General features: G+C 49.0%; 1 protein-coding gene across 1 annotated transcript; it reads left to right on the top strand.

The window, feature by feature from the left end:
- The first annotated feature begins 695 nt into the window (after positions 1 to 695).
- Positions 696 to 2,326, top strand: LOC117518046 (BCL-6 corepressor-like protein 1). The gene is made up of 2 exons (XM_034179126.1): positions 696 to 1,173; positions 1,258 to 2,326. Exons 1-2 carry the CDS (start codon positions 1,118 to 1,120, stop codon positions 2,018 to 2,020), a joined length of 819 nt encoding a protein of 272 aa, XP_034035017.1. The 5' UTR covers positions 696 to 1,117; the 3' UTR covers positions 2,021 to 2,326.
- Positions 2,327 to 17,803: the final 15,477 nt, after the last annotated feature.

The following is a 17,803-nucleotide window of genomic DNA, read 5'->3' as shown; positions in this document are numbered from 1 at the left end:
AGCTGTTAAAATTTTCACTGAAAACCAGCTTAATTTTTCGAACCATGTCCACTTCGATGTGTCTCACAGGTTTAGAAAAAATTTTGATCAAACAAAGCGCCAGTCTCTCAGCAACTTCTCAGACAAAGGAATTCCGACGAGGGGCTGGACGACTCCTCCCACAAGGAGTGCTCACAGGCGAATGACGTCACCGACAGGCGTGGAAAAACTCACGCATGCGCACGAGGGTTCAAGCATGTCTGACGTAAAAACATATGAATGAAATCCATATAGTTTTTGAAAAAAATAAAAAGGACCTATACGGACAGACCTCGTATAGCGCTTTTCATGCACAAGTGCAACACAAAGTGCTTTACAGATTAAAAACATTTAAAACAACTCCACCCGACCAGCCCTCCCCACCTGTGATAAAATACATATTTACAAATGTCACCAGATCGATTTACAGACACACACACACACTCACATATGCACACTCACACACACACATAAAAGAGTAAAAATTAAGGTTAAGGCCAAGGCTGTGCACAGATGCAAGTAGTGAGGAAACACTATCAGGAGTCGTCTGCACCAGGAGCGGCGCATCAGCCATCTCATCATTAGTGTGTGTTTGCTTCCACCCTGAGATTTGATACGCTGTGTATTGTGTTTGAATACTTTCCTGCAGGCTCCCGTTGTTGGGCCTGATGGCGTCCCGGGCTGGGATAAGGTCCAGGAATTGGCTGATTACCTGGTGTCCCTCCGTGAGGTGCTCTACCTGGACAAGCAGCAGGTCACAGAGGTCATCCGCCTGTGGACTGCTCTTCCTGACGGGGACAAGCGAAGAATCGTGTATCAGCCCAGACATCAGCCCAAGCTGGTCCACGGACGCTTCAAGGCTCTAAAGAACACAGGAGTGACTCCGGGGGTGGAGAGTGTGAAGAGGTGCCTGATTGGTCATCCAGGGGGGCCGGCTCAGTGGCCCAGCACCAGCCGCTTAGTTGAGGCCATGTGCATTAAGCTGTGTGCACTGCACAAGTCCACAACTAAGAAGGGCGGAGTCCGCCTTCCTCGGTGGACGAAAGTCCTGAACGACTACCACCGTATCTGAGACCTGGTGCTGAACTGCCATCCTCTGATGGAGGCCACATCTCTGCAGCTCTTCACCCTCAACCAGAGGACGCTAACTCAGTGGTGAGCACAAGAGTTATTCATTTATGTATTTCACATGGATATGAAATGCAGTTATTTATAATGTTGACAATTTTACCATTGCAGGTTTAATCGGAGGGAGAACACTCTGGAGTTAGATGTCCTTACCCAAGGCTTTGCTCATGAGGACCGCATCGCTGTGGCCGGGTCTCAGCTGCCTGCTCCGAGGGAAAAGCTGGAGGAGGCTCCCTACACATCAGGGCCTCTACACGAGTTTGTCCTGCCTCAAAACAGAGCAGGACAAGCTCCTAAACTGAGACCAGGCCAACGACCTGCGAGTGCCTCAGCTGTGCGGCCCATTGCTCCAGCAGCTCTCCCAGCGCCAGCACCACTGCACACGCTCACCCTGCTCAACCCCGGGACAATGGTGTTGGCCCCAGGTGCAAGTGAGCCGTCAGCACCTCTGGTACTGGGCCCAGCTCCTGCTTCGGTCCCAACTCGTGCTCCTCTCCCAGCTCGTGCTCGGGTCCTGGCTCCTGCTTCTGTCCCGGCTCCTGCTCCTCTCCCAACTTGTGCTCCAGTCCAATCACCTGCTCCTGCCCTGGCTCCTGCTCCTGTTGCTGGTCCTGCTTCACTCCCGGCTCCTGTGTCTGTCCCTGTGCCCGTGTCCCGCTTCACCCAGAGGAACAGGAGGCGCAGGGCCGAGGAGGAGGCCAGTGGGACGAACAAAAGAAAATATGTCCGTGAAGTGGCCTTTAACAAGTGCTCCAAGTGTGGGGAGCCAAAATCCAAAGACTTTGGACACAGCCGCTTTGGCAGTGCTACTTTTTGCCCCAGTTTTTCTGGTGGTAAATCATTGGAGCAGTGGCTCGCTGAACAGAGGCAGTAAAAACAACAACAAAACCCACCGCCATAATCTGGACACAAACACACACACCCACACACTTGTAAATAATGTAGATGTTAATGTGATACTTCATTAGATTTGAAGAAAATGTATTTTAAATATGTCTATGTAAATAAATGTATAATCATTGTAAATACTGTCACCTTCTCCTCTACCTGGGTCTTTGCTGTCAATAAATTCATGTAAATATAACTTTAAACTCACTTCAGAAGCTACAATAACAAACCCATAACAGTGAATGTAAATATTGTTACGCTTTAAATGCCTGTGTATAGATTTGCATGAAATATGAACCTTTGTGTATTTAATATTATTATTATTATTATCATGTTTGTGTTTGCTATGGAAGTGTGTTGTGTGAAACGCTTTGCTTTTTGTCAGTAAATGTTCATTGACTTTAAATTTTTCCACTGGTTTTATTGTCCTGGGGTCAGAGGATGCTTCGTTTACTTAACTGAGGTCGGGGTGGTCGTAAACCACACCAGGGGGTCGTAAACCACAGCAGGGTCACACTCGAAACAAAAGGTTCCTGCAGGTGTCAGAGGAGGTGGAACAGGTGCTGCTCTGGTCATCATTTGAACTTTTGTGATCCCCGTGTTTTTATGACTTTAAATCAAGCTCAGTCACCAAGTTCAACCTCAAAGGCTTATACAATTAATGACACTTTTGATACATTAATAACAATCTTCATTAATAACAACTAGTATTAGTTATAGTTAAAACTTAAAACTGTCCCAGTTAAGTCCTGATTGACACCAATTTTATACCTGATTTAGACTTTTTTTATTCCCAGTGTTGCTCTTATTTAAGCTTGATTTAGACCTAGTTTAATCCTAGTTTGGTGCTGGTTTTAGACCTGGTTTAGCCAAGTTTTCAGTAGTTTAAAAAAATCAGTGAAATATGTATACTTTTTACTTACACACTATATTTGAAAATGGATAATTTTGTAGAGATTTTGTCCCATACTTGAATTTGTTGCTCCTGTATCTGCACTTTTACGGAACTGAAGTAATAAATATAGTACTTATTCCCCCTCTGATTAAAGTCAGCATTTTGTGCAGTATCTTTATATTAGACATAATACATGTATAACGTTAATAAACTACACATATAAACTATAATTGTGAGTGCAAATGGAAAAATAATAAAGATTTCGCCAGAAAATGTCTTTGTAGTTCAAATTGCAGAATGTGACAGTATTTTAATGTTATATAATGAAAGAATCAGCTCCACAGAGGGACTATATAACGGATACCTGTGGCGGAGGAATGACGTACACGGCTCATAAAAACAAGGGTTGTGAGTTCGAGACTCGCTGGCACAGCCTCTCCAATAAATAAAGTTTTCAACGTATTAAGAAACATGTGCTAAAATGTTTCCTCAGAATACTCCATTCACTAATCTGCCAGAACTCGCCCCGTTTGGGGCATTTGCGTCACTTCGCGTGTGCGGGAGGGCGAGAAGATTGGACCCCATCTTTTGCGCTGAGTCAGATCTATTACAATAGCCAATGGTATTTATGCATGTATCAATTGCCAGGTCATTCCCTCTCCTGGGTGACCGCCACCTCCGATACATCACTCCACTATGGACTTCACAGGGAGTGATAAGCTTTCACACAAGACGCCACGCGACACCACAAATTTGCGTCCATTGCCACCATCGCCTGGTGTGTCACTCTGCTTGAGCCGCGTTCACACCGGACGCCACGCGATGCCACAAATTCATCATTTGCTGCAGGAGCTGCGTCTGGATGACGGCTGCTTTCAGTGGTACTTCCGCCTCTCCTGAACCCAGTTTGAGGACCTCCCGTCCCGTTCGCGCACACATGTGAACAAAGAAAAAAAACTGGCTGCTGCTGCTGCAGTCCATCGCTCTCCCCTCAAACTCTGTCATAATTGTGTTAGATAAAGGACAAGTCACAAGTCCTGCTCACAGGCTGACTGCCAGAGACAGGACATGTCCACATCAAGTATAAACTCCAGACATCTCCACGTTACTACATATCCACTACATATCCCTGATTGGTCATCGCGGTGTGACAAGATGAAAAGTTCAGATTTTTCAACTTGGGGAAGAGGGCGATGCCACGCAACACGATATCGTGCCACAAATGCGCCAATCGCTCAAAATTGCTTTATTCGCATCCATCGCGTCGCATTGTGTGGCGCCACAATGCGTCCTTCCATAGCGATTACATGGCAACCTCTCACCGCCGTCGCTCACGTGGTGTCCAGTGTGAACGCGGCATGACACACTTTTCTTGTAAGTTACTCATGAACTGAAATATGTCCATTGATGCTGTCCGTTGATTGGCTCAACAACTGAAAGTTGCAGCCCTCATGCGAACAATTCAGACTGTTACCAACATTAAAATCATTCACACACTGAGTAAATATAAAGTCTTTATCTTACCTGTTCATTTCAACCTGATGAAAACATATGCACATAAAGCCTCCTGATTTGAAAATAGTTCCTTGTTGTGACTGAAGAAATGTAGCGTTTTTAAAGAAGTCCCTCTGTGGTTTCAGCTTGAATCAGAGAGCACCAGTGTTTTGTTCCACAACAAGAAAATTAACTTATTTTAAAAGTTGAAAGAGTCACAGCGCCTCATTCATTCACATCAGCGTTTACCACAGGCATCCGTCGATTCTTCCCACGATAAAAATAAATCCCATGATCCACCAAGACAAAATAAAAAAGTATCATCTGCATAACACTGAAAAGTCATTCCATTGCTTCATAATAGTTCTACTAGTTTCTCCAAGTACCTTTGCTTTACATTAACATTCAATTTCTCATAGTAGGATCCCTTTTCTTTTTCTTTCCGGTTTTAAGGTCTTCTGCTTTTTCCAAGCAGAAGAACAGTGTGAGCCTGCTTTCATGGCGGTGCATTGGGTAAATACAATGTGCGATGGAACTATGACAAAATAAAATTTTACACGATAGTCACCTCATCGCCAAATCCTATTTGATTGGATTAAATGATGTATAAACCACCAATGAAAATAAATCATAACATATATTTATAATGTCAGCAGGGGAGCATCTGGAAACAGTGCATCTGGAAAGTACTGACAGCGCTTCACTTTTTCCAAATTTTTTATGCTTCAGCGTTATTCCAAAATGGATAGAATTTATTTTTTCCTCAAAATTCTACACACAATAGCCCACAATGACTGTGGATAAATATTCATAGCCTTTGTTATGAAGCTCAAAATTGAGCTCAGGTGCATGTTGTGAAAGTGTAGGAACACGGACCCACAACAGGGGGCGCAAATGAACGGACAATAGAGGAGTCAAATAACACTGCTTTTACTGTTGTGAAACAGGCACAACAAACACAACAGATTACAATCTCGAGATTGAGTCCAATTACAGCGGTGTCGTGTGGGCAGGCTCGACGATAGGAGACGTCTGTCCAAGTCGAACCGGAACCAACCCGATTTCCTCTGCCACCGAACCCCGGGAATACTGGAGCCGCCAAGTCCCGAACTCCCAGATGGCCACTGCCTCCGCTCGTCGGATCCGGTACTGCTGGCGAGGAACAGAAACAGTCAGGTGTGGGCGCGGCTGCACCCAGCAACACGTGAGGTGGAAATACCACCTCCACCTCAAATCACAAAACAACACTGAAGTGTAGGAATATGTGTACTTATCCAAACACGTCCAAAAGGGTCTTCAGTGTCCTAAGCACAAGCAACAAAGTATTACGTCTCTGAATGAAACAACTGGCTGAGTTCGTTACCTCTTTGATTGAGCGATATCTCGGCAATGAGGTGGAGATGCCATCCAGCTGATATACCCCTCCGCTGATGGATGACAGCTGTCTCAGTTGATTGGTGACAGCTGTCACCTTGGCTGCTCCTGTCAGGCGGCAGCGCCCTCTGGTGCCTGGAGCCCGCACTCCAGGCAGGGCGCCCTCTGGTGGTGGTGGGCCAGCAGTACCTCCTCTTCAGCGGCCCACACAACAGGACCCCCCCCTCAACGGGCGCCTCCTGGCGCCCGACCGGGCTTGTCCAGGTGGCGGCGGTAAAAGTCGGCCAGGAGGGCCGGGTCCAGGATGAAGCTCTTCTTCACCCAGGAGCGTTCTTCGGGGCCGTACCCCTCCCAGTCCACCAGGTATTGAAAACCCTGGCCCATCCGTCGGACATCCAAAAGCCGGCGCACCATCCAAGCCGGCTCGCCATCGATGATCCGGGCAGGAGGTGGTGCCGGACCGGGAGTACAGAGGGGCGAGGTGTGATATGGTTTGAGCTTTGAGACGTGGAACACGGGATGGATCCGCAGTGAGGCCGGAAGCTGGAGCCTCACTGCGGTGGGATTGATGACTTTGAGGATCTTGTAGGGTCCTATGTATCGTTCCTTCAGTTTCGGGGAGGCCACCTGTAGGGGGATGTCCTTTGTGGACAACCACACCTCCTGCCCGGGGCGATACGTTGGGGCCGGGGTCCGCCGCCGGTCTGCATGGGTTTTCGCCCTCATCCGGGCCTTCAACAAAGCAGAACGGGCGGCACGCCACACCCGACGGCACTTCCGCAGGTGGGCCTGGACCGAGGGCACACCGACCTCTCCCTCAACCACTGGAAACAATGGGGGCTGATACCCCAAACACACCTCAAAAGGGGAGAGGCCGGTGGCTGACGACACTTGACTGTTGTGGGCATACTCGATCCAGGCCAGATGAGTACTCCAGGCCGCCGGGTGCGCGGCTGTCACACAACGTAAGGTCTGCTCCATCTCTTGATTGGCCCGTTCTGCTTGTCCGTTGGTCTGGGGGTGATACCCGGACGAGAGACTGACCGTGGCCCCCAGTTCCCGGCAAAAGCTCCTCCAAACGTGCGAGGAGAACTGGGGACCGCGATCGGAGACGATGTCTGATGGTATCCCATGCAGACGGACGACGTGGTGGACTAGGAGGTCCGCTGTCTCCTGGGCCGTTGGTAGCTTCGGGAGGGCCACGAAGTGGGCCGCCTTGGAGAATCGGTCCACTATCGTGAGGATGACGGTGTTTCCCTGGGACGGCGGGAGACCCGTGACAAAATCCAGGCCGATGTGGGACCAGGGGCGATGAGGGACGGGCAGCGGCTGTAGCAAACCCGAGGTCTTGCGGTGATCGGCCTTGCCCCTGGCGCAGGTGGTACAGGCCTGGATGTAACCCCGGACGTCGGCCTCTAGGGACGCCCACCAGAAGCGCTGCCGGACGACTGCCACGGTCCTACGCACCTCAGGATGGCAGGAGAGCCTAGAACCGTGACAGAAGTCCAGGACGGCAGCCCTAGCCTCTGGTGGGACGTAGAGTTTGTTCTTCGGTCCGGTTCCGGGGTCCGGGTCTCGTGTCAGGGCCTCCTGGACGGTCTTCTCCACGTCCCAGGTGAGGGCGGCCACGATAGCGGACTCCGGGATGATGGGATCCGGGGGATCCGACGACTCCGTTTTGACCTCATCTTCATGTACCCGGGACAAAGCATCCGATCTTTGATTCTTGGTCCCAGGACGGTAGGTGATCCGGAAGTCAAAACGGCCGAAGAACAGTGACCAGCGGGCTTGCCTGGGATTCAGTCGCTTGGCGGTCCTGATATACTCCAGGTTCCGGTGGTCAGTGAAAACCGTGAATGGCACGGACGTTCCCTCCAACAGATGTCTCCACTCCTCAAGAGCCTCTTTCACCGCAAGGAGCTCTCGATTGCCGACGTCATAGTTCCGTTCGGCTGGGGTCAACCTGCGGGAAAAATAGGCACACGGGTGAAGGACCTTATCGGTCTTCCCGCTCTGGGACAGCACGGCTCCTATCCCTGAGTCCGAGGCATCCACTTCAACCACTAACTGGCGACTAGGATCGGGCTGCACCAAAACAGGTGCAGACGAGAAGCGCCGTTTCAACTCCTTGAACGCGGCTTCGCAACGATCCAACCAGGTGAAGGGGACTTTTGGTGAGGTCAGGGCTGTCAGGGGGCTAACTACCTGGCTATAGCCCTTAATGAACCTCCTGTAGAAATTAGCAAAGCCTAGGAACTGTTGCAACTTCCTACGGCTTGTGGGTTGGGGCCAGTCTCTCTCCGCCGTAACCTTGGCCGGATCAGGAGCGACGGAGTTGGAAGAGATAATGAACCCCAAGAAGGACAAAGAAGTGCGGTGAAACTCACACTTCTCGCCCTTCACAAACAGCCGGTTCTCCAACAACCGCTGCAGGACCTGACGTACATGCTGGACATGGGTCTCAGGGTCCGGAGAAAAGATGAGTATATCGTCTAGATATACAAAGACGAACCGGTGCAGGAAATCCCGCAAGACATCATTAACCAACGCTTGGAATGTCGCGGGAGCGTTTGTGAGACCGAACGGCATGACCAGGTACTCAAAGTGACCTAAGGGGGTGTTAAATGCCGTCTTCCACTCGTCTCCCTTCCAAATCCGAACCAGGTGGTACGCGTTTCTAAGATCGAGCTTGGTGAAAATTTGGGCTCCATGCAGGGGTGTGAACACTGAATCCAACAGGGGCAACGGGTATCGGTTGCGAACCGTGATCTCGTTCAGCCCCCTATAATCAATGCATGGACGAAGTCCGCCGTCTTTTTTACCCACAAAAAAGAAACCTGCGCCCATCGGGGAGGTGGAATTCCGGATCAACCCGGCAGCTAACGAGTCCCGGATGTAGGTCTCCATTGATTCGCGCTCAGGCCGTGAGAGGTTGTACAGCCTACTGGACGGGAACTCACTGCCCGGAACCAAATCAATGGCACAATCATACGGACGGTGGGGGGGAAGAGTGAGGGCCAGATCCTTGCTGAACACGTCGACAAGGTCGTGGTACTCCACCGGCACCGTCCCTAGATTGGGCGGGACTCTGACCTCCTCCTTAGCTTGGGAGCCGGGAGGAACCGAGGAACCTAGACACACCCGATGGCAGGTCTCGCTCCACTGAACCACTACCCCGGACGGCCAATCAATCCGGGGATTGTGCTTCAACATCCAGGGAAATCCTAAAACCACACGGGAGGTGGCCTGAGTCACAAAAAACTCGATCACCTCCCGGTGATTTCCTGACACCACCAGAGTTACAGGTGGTGTCTTATGCGTGATTGGAGGGAGTAGGGAGCCATCTAGTGCCCGAACCTGTACAGGTGAGGTAAGCGCCACCAGGGGGAGCCCTATCTCCCTGGCCCATCTGCTGTCCAACAGATTCCCCTCAGAGCCCGTGTCCAGCAGTGCTGGGGCCTTCAGGGTTAAATCCTCATAAAGGATCGTGACTGGGAGTCGTGTGGTAATGTGGGTGTGTCCCACGTGAATGTCTCGACCCACCCCAAGCCCAATCTCTAGGGGCGGGCGTTTAGTGTTTAACCGCTCGGGGCAGTCTCTCTCTTGGTGCTCTCTCGAGCCACAAGCAAAACCAGCTCCGTGGGCCCGTCTCCTCTGTGCATCTGGTGCCCTAAATGTTGCCCTACTCGTGTCCATAGCTTCGTCAGCAGGGGTGGACGGGAACTCAGCGCCTGGAACCAAATCAATGGCACAATCGAAGGGTGAGTGCCAGATCCTTGCTGAAGACGTCAGCAAGATCGTGGTACTCAACCGGCACTGCCGTCAGTTTGGGAGGGACTTTGACCTCCTCCTTAGCCTGTAAACCGGGAGGAACCGAGGATCCTAAACACACCCGATGGCAGGTTTCGCTCCACTGAACCACCACCCCAGACGGCCAATCAATCCGGGGATTGTGCTTCAACATCCATGGGATGCCCAAAATCACGCGGGAGGTAGAAGGAATTACAAAAAACTCAATCTCCTCCCGATGGTTTCCAGACACCACCAGAGTTACTGGTTGCGTCTTGTGTGTGAGTAAAGGGAGGAGGGTGCCATCTAGTGCCTGCACCTGCAATGGCGAAGGAAGCGCCACCAGAGGGAGCCCTACCTCCCTTGCCCATCTGCTGTCTAGCAGATTCCCTTCTGACTCCGTGTCCACCAGTGCTGGGGCTTGAAGGGTTAAATCCCCGCTCAGGATTGTGACTGGGAGTCGTGTGGCAATCTGTGTGTGTCTCACTTGAATGTTTTGACCCCCCCTTAGCCCAGTCTCTAAGGGCGAGCGTTGACGTTTTGGCCATTTGGGGCAGTTTCTCTGTGTGTGCTCAGTTGCGCTGCAGAGAAAACACTCTCCACGGATCAACCTCCTCATTTTGGCCCTGTGCGTTTCCCTAACAACGTCAGCAGGGGGAGCTGTTGCCCCACAAAGCGCTGCGGCTGTGGAGCGTGGGGAGGGCGGCCCCTTTTCGAACCCGTAAGGGAGAGGGGCGGCGCGTATCCGGTCACGTCCTTCGCCTCGCTCCCGACGGTGTTCCTCCAACCGATTGTCTAACCGTATAACGAGATCGATAAGCCCATCTAAATCTCGCGGTTCCTCCTTAGCTACCAGCTGCTCCTTCAGAACCAACGACAGTCCGTTTATGAAGGCGGCGCGGAGCGCAACGTTATTCCAGCCGGACCTCGCAGCCGCGATGTGGAAGTTGACCGCATAAGCGGCTGCGCTCTCGCGTCCCTGTCTCATTGACAGCAGCACAGTTGAAGAGGTCTCTCCTCTGTTAGGGTGATCAAACACTGTTCTGAACTCCCCTACAAACCCAGTGTATGCTGATAACAACCGTGAGTTCTGGTCCCAGAGCGCCGTAGCCCAGGCGCGTGCTTTACCCCGAAGCAGAGCAATCACATAAGCTATTTTACTAGCATCTGACACGTACATGATGGGACGTTGTGCGAAGACGAGCGAACACTGCATAAGAAAGTCTGCGCACGTCTCCACACAACCTCCGTACAGCTCAGGAGGGCTTATGTATGCTTCAGGGGATGGTGGGAGGGGTTGTTGAACCACCACTGGAACGTTCATATCCTGCACAGGGTCGGCAGGAGGACGAGCTGCAGCAGCGCCCTGAGCGCTCGCCGCCATCTGTGCGGAGAGAGCCTCCACCCTGCGGTTAAGGAGGATGTTTTGCTCGGTCATTTGATCCAACCGAGCCGTAAAGGCGGTGAGAATGTGCTGCAGCTCACCAATCACGTCTCCTGCAGATGCCTGCGCTCCCTGCTCTCCCATTGGTCGTTCAACAGCCGGGTGATGCCCCTCGGAGTCCATGACGCTGGCCGAGATATCCTGTTGGGAAAGTGTAGTGACACGGACCCACAACAGGGGGCACAAATGAACGGTCAATAGATGAGCCAAAAGGTAACAATTTAATGTTGTGAATGTGCACAACGAACATACAGACAATCTCAGAATATCATTACAGTCAATACACAAAGGTGACGTGTGGGCAGGCTCGAGGATAGAAGACGTCCGTCCTGAGAAGAGCCGGAACCACACGATTTCCGCCGCCCCAGAACCTGGTGAATACTGGAGCCGCCAAGTCCCGAATTCCCAGGTGATCACTGTCCCCGATTGTCGGATCTGGTACTGCTCCAATGAAGTATGATATCTCTGCAACGAGGTGGAGATGACGTCTGGTCTTTATGGAGTGAGATGATGTTGAGTAGATGGGTGACAGCTGTCAAGAGGTAATGAGCGACAGCTGTCACCCCCGGCTGTGTCCATGGCGGCAGCGCCCTCTCGTGCCTGAAGCCCGCACTTCAGGCAGGGCGCCCACTGGTGGTGGGCCAGCAGTACCTCCTCTTCCGGCGGCCCACACACAACAGTTAGGGCTGGATCAGGTGACCCTGAACCATCCCTTAGTTATGCTGCTATAGACGTAGACTGCTGGGGGGTTCCCATGATGCATTGTTTCTTTCTCTTTTTGCTCTGTATGCACCACTCTGCATTTAATCATTAGTGATCGATCTCTGCTCCCCTCCACAGCATGTCTTTTTCCTGGTTCTCTCCCTCAGCCCCAACCAGTCCCAGCAGAAGACTGCCCCTCCCTGAGCCTGGTTCTGCTGGAGGTTTCTTCCTGTTAAAAGGGAGTTTTTCCTTCCCACTGTAGCCAAGTGCTTGCTCACAGGGGGTCGTTTTGACCGTTGGGGTTTTACATAATTATTGTATGGCCTTGCCTTACAATATAAAGCGCCTTGGGGCAACTGTTTGTTGTGATTTGGCGCTATATAAAAAAATTGATTGATTGATTCAGAAACACTTCCTTTTACACTTAAGTTTATATTGTGACATATACCATTACCATGAAGGGATTTAATTTATATTGTGATATTAATTTTAAGTCATATCGTCCAGCCCTAATGTGCACCTATGCTCCCCATCCAACCTGATGGAGCTGGTGCTACAAAGAGGAATGGGTAAAACTGCCCAAAGACAAGTTGTGCTTCATATTCAAGACTTGAGGCTGTAATTGGTGACAAAGGTGCATCAACAAAGTATTGACCAAAGGGTGTGAATACTAATCCACATGTGACCTCTTAGATTTTTATTTTTAATAAATTTGCAAAAATTTGAAAAAACAAACAAAAAATTTTCATGTTGTCATTATGGAGTGTTGTGAATAGAAGTTTGATGGAGAAAAAATGAATTTACTCCATTTTGGGAAAAGGCTCTAACATAACAAAATGTGGCAAAAGTGATGCGCTTTTAATGTAAAAATAAGGGGAACAAATAGTGTCAAATACACTATATTTCCTTGATTTCAAACCCGGGCATTTATCGTTTTCAAACCATGCTCAGACCCGGCACCTAAATGAAGCAGGCCTTAATTCAAGGTGGCCAATAGCTTATTAACAAAATGCTGCTTGCTGCCTGCACTGTAATATGGTGTTAATTTTCACACATATGAATGGGTGTGGTGAACCAAAGACAGCCCCTTTAGATCAGAAACCTGTGAACCCTCACCATAGCCTGACGCACACCTACTAAACGACAGAGACCGCAAAGGCTATGATTGGCCACTTTTACGTTTTCACTCCTTCCTCTTACATCTAATTTTAATAGTTTTTTGCAGTGCACACTGCATTTACATTTCGATCATGGATCAAATACGTTTGGCAGAAAAGTCCACAAATATGGCCAACTTTACAACAAGGAGTCGCTCAAATGACCTGCAATTCATGAGTAAAATTACACATACTGTACCGTTGTAGGTTATGGAGACTGACGATTGTATAAAGAAGTGAAGCTGACTGAGGGACAATTTAATCCAGAAAAAGCCATTGTTCCTGTGGTAAATAAGACACAACGGAGAACTTTAAAAGGGTCACACAAACGTACCATTCAGCAACGGACGTCTAAGAGTAACCCGACCAAATGTAATATTTTTAATTCACATAATGTCAGGCGCTTATTTAAGGCAGGCTTTAATTTTTTTCAGATGAAGTTTTGATGAAGAGAGAGCTGAGTAGGGGGGCAAAGCTCTCGATTTACCGATCGATCTATGTTCCGATCCTCACCTATGGTCATGAGATTTGGCTCATGACCGAAAGAACGAGATCGCGAGTACAAGCGGCCGAGATGAGTTTCCTCCGCAGGGTGGCTGGGCGCTCCCTTAGAGATAGGGTGAGGAGCTCGGTCACTCGGGAGGAGCTCGGAGTCAAGCCGCTGCTCCTCCACGTTGAAAGGAGTCAGTTGAGGTGGCTCGGGCATCTTTTCCGGATGCCCCCTGGACACCTCGCTGGAGAGGTGTTCCGGGCACGTCCCATTGGGAGGAGGCCCCAGGGAAGACCCAGGACACGCTGGAGGGACTACATCTCTTGGCTGGCTTGGGAATGCTTTGGGGTTCCCCCGGAGGAGCTGGGGGAGGTGTGTGTGGATCGGGAGGTCTGGGCGGCTTTGCTTGAGCTGCTGCCCCCGCGACCTGACTCCAGATAAAGCGGAAGAAAATGGATGAAGTTTTTAAATGAGGCAAGCCCTATTCAAGTTAAGGCATTTAATCAAGGAAATATGGTACCTTGTGTCATATCTAGGGATGCACGATAACTATCGGTGGCCGATAGTTATCGGTCGATAATGGCCTTTGTGACATCATGCAGATAATTCCGATAATTAAAAAAAATTCCCCGATAATAATAAAGACTCTTCATCCCCGTTTCGCTGTTGATCTGAGTGCTGTGCACCTGGTATTCCTCAACCCCTCCCTTCTTTGACCATGCTGTCGGCTATTTGTGACGTAAATTTGCTGCGCAGAGTGGTGTGTTTAGAAAACAGAGAAAATGTCCGTTTGTCCGCATTGTCCGTTTGGGCTTTCTTTACCGTGTCTCAGAAAAACATTTCATTGGCAGTTTGCAATGCATGCTCTGCAGACGTTTCACAGGGAGGGAAAAAGGCGACGAGCTTTAACACAACAAATCTGATAAGTCACCTTAAATTTCGCCATCGTGGTGATTTATGGACTCAATACAAGGCCGCCTGTTCTGCTAATGCTAAAAGTACCAGAGGCAACAGTGACAAACGTAAAGCTACGGAGCCGCTAACTATCGAGGAAGCGTATCAAAGAAAGCAATAGTATGACCGAAAAGACCCAAGGGCGACAGCAACTGACGACAAAATCATACAGTTTATTACGCTTGATGACCAGCCTTTTTTCAGTCGTTGAAGACATAGGATTCTGTCAGCTAATGCGACACGACAACTATTTCAGCTTCACAACAGACATTTGGACGTCAGACGTGAGCCAATCGAGCATGTTAAGCATGACAGCACAATGGATTGACAAAGACTTTAAACTTCAAAAAACTGTTCTACATGCCCAAGAGCTCCCTGGGTCCCACACGGCACAAGCAAAAATATATAAACATGTTATCGGTGAGTTATCGGTTTCTGTTTCCCAGAAAAAAGGGTTATCGGTTAAAAATTCTGTTATCGTGCATCACTAGTCATATCGCACTACAGATTTGAGATATTATATGAGGTCTGTCAATAAAGTAACGGTCCTTTTTATTTTTTTCAAAAACTATGACCGATTCGCTGTTTGAGCGAGACAAAGGAACACCTCCGTTTCGGTGTGTCAGAGGACAAGTTAGGACAAGCCCAGCTCTCCACAATTTCTCTGATACTTACTGGACTGGTAAGCATTGAAAGCCGAGATAGGCATGTCCCAACTTGTCCCATGACACGCTGAAACGGAGGTGTTCTTTGTCTCGCTCAAACAGTGAATCGGACGTTATGCACGAAGCCTCCGCACGGCTTTCCATGACAAAATCTCTTGTTAAAAGTGAAATCTGCTGGAAAATGGCTGATGTCCACCTCTTGTGATAACCAGAGAAAGTGCACACGATGGTCTCGTATCCACAGAGCCATCAGCTTAGAAATGATCTGGCGTTTTCTGCCTAGTCGTCGCAGCTCGGAGCGCGGCGTGCCGAGCATCCTTAAAGCCGTCCTTAAAGCTGTAGTAACACTCCTTATAAGCCCATAAAATTCACCGAAAGCCAGACAAATTTTTCAAATGGTTTCCAGGTGCCAGTCTCTAACAGCTTCTGAAAAAATTCTGATGGAAAAAAGTCCAAATCATTCCGCCATTTCCAGACAATGAAAATCCGACGAGGGGGCGGGACCACTCCTTCCACAAGGCGTGCTCACAGGCGAATGACGTCACCGACAGGCGTGAAAAAACTCACGCATGCGCACGAGGGTTCAAGCTTGTCTGACGTAAAAACATATGAATGAAATCCATATAGTTTAAAAAAAAATAAAAAGGAACGTTACTTTATTGACAGACCTCATACATCTTTATGGTGTCATAAAGTTAAGGGGTGGTGTCCAAGTGGTTAAGTGTACTTCTTTCCAGCATGTATGTTTCCCGGTTACGTTACGTTACGTCAAGAAGGGCAAATCAACATGTAGCTCCACTTCGGATCTGCACATGCAAAAGGGACTTACATGATGTCGTAAAGTTAAAAGTAAAAAAAAAAAAATCCTTTCTTACAAGGAAACAAAGAGCTAAAAGGAAAGATTTGGGGGCTGTTCCAGATCACCATAAAATGGGGCTATAATAAAATGAGCTATATATAATAAACCTGCCTGTTGGTTGGGAAACACTTTATATATATTTATTTATATATATTTATATAGTCGGGGGCGATCTTATGCTGCTGCTTCCTGCTGATAGCTGAGTTCACACAGAAAACGACACGAGGATCGAGAAAAGTACAGGCTATGCAATGCACAACAAAACAAAATGCAAAAAGACGCCGAACTTTTGAATGGACATTTTCGGTACAAAGTTCTAAAGGATCAGGCCCGGATCCAGACCGGTTTGGACCGATGCACATCGTTCGTCATCGGTAATCTTGAATAATCTCGAATAGCCGAACGTGTCCCCGCGGTAAACACAGCTTTTCAGTGGTTTTCATGTCAACCTATAGTCCGTAAATTGTACGGATTTTTCCGAGTTTCAGAGTCATAACGACGTACAAGTAAAGTCGGATATTAAGGGTTTGGTCTGTAATAAACTATTTCTGCTAGACATGGGATTTATGGCTCTTTGTGGGGATCCGGATCTTTATGGCTCGTTCCTGTTGTGAAAGTGTCGTGACACGGACCCACAACAGGGGGCGTTAATGAACGGACAATGGATAAGCCAAAAAGTAACAATTTAATGTTGTGAATCGCACAACAACGTACAGACAATAACAATATGGTGGACTGTCAATCATACACCAGGTGACGTGTGGGCAGGCTCGACGATAGAAGACGCCTGGAGAGAGAAGAGCTGGATCCCCACACAGCTTCCACCACCAACGGAGCTGAAGAACACCGGAGCCGCCAAGCCCTGCGCCCCAGGTGGCCGCTGTCTTCAGCAGTCAGACCCGGTACTGCTGGCAGAAAACAGAGACAGTCCAGATGAGTGTGAGTTCGCACACTCAGTAATCCCACAGTCTGTCTTAAGTAAAGGAGGGAAAACCTCCACCTCCAATCACACACACTCGTGCAGCTCCTGGTCAACCACTTATCTGAGTTGGGGTGTGAGGCGAAGCCGTCGCTGTCACACCAAACGCCAATCCTCCAGATAAGGAAACACTCCAGGAAAACGGCTGTAAATAGAAGTTCAGGTTAAACACACACAGTGTCAGGCAGCAGAGAAATTACCTGAATGGTAGTTGATTTCTCGGCGAGGAGGTGGAGTTGCAGTCCGGTCTTTGTAGTGGTGGTGATGGGTGACAGCTTGTGTTGATTGATGACAGCTGTCACCTCCAGCAAAGCCGACGCCCTCTCGTGCTTGGAGCCCGCACTCCAAGCAGGGCGCCATCTTGTGGTGGTGGGCCAGCAGTACCTCCTCTTCAGCGGCCCACACAACAGTTCCTTTCAAAGAGCCGTTCAAAAAACTGGCTCATATGGCTCTTTTTTTTTTTTTTTTAAGTATTTTAGGCTTAATTATCAATTTCCGCCATGTGCGCATTCATGGTGGTGCATGCTGCAGCGTGCATGCGCACTTTGCCATTAAAATGCATTCTGGTTAAAAATTCCTAGTGCCATTTGTGACATAAATTGATAATTAAGCCTAAAAATATTGAGAGAGAGAGAGAGAGAGAGAGAGAGAGAGAGAAAGAGAGAGAGAGAGAGCGAGAAATGAGCCATCTCAGTGTCACTTTTCAAATTTGCTCTCCTATTCTGTGTCTCCCTACCTTTTATTAATGCCTAATACCTATTAACCACCTAAGACAACTCATTGTATACCATGGTGAAAATACACTGAAGGCGAAATGTATGCTGTTCTCGATTAATTCAGAAATTTACCTCAGCACCTCCGTCCGTATGTGGGTGGCACAAGACTGGCCTGGCCTGACTGAGACTGGGTGACTTTTTTCCTCACTGTGTGCGTGGCGCTGCTTATTTTCGCGCCACAAGAACCACCC

Source organism: Thalassophryne amazonica, chromosome 10 (genome assembly GCF_902500255.1).
Source record: "Thalassophryne amazonica chromosome 10, fThaAma1.1, whole genome shotgun sequence".
Taxonomy (NCBI): Eukaryota; Metazoa; Chordata; class Actinopteri; order Batrachoidiformes; family Batrachoididae; genus Thalassophryne; species Thalassophryne amazonica.
This window is presented reverse-complemented; position numbering and strand designations above follow the sequence as displayed.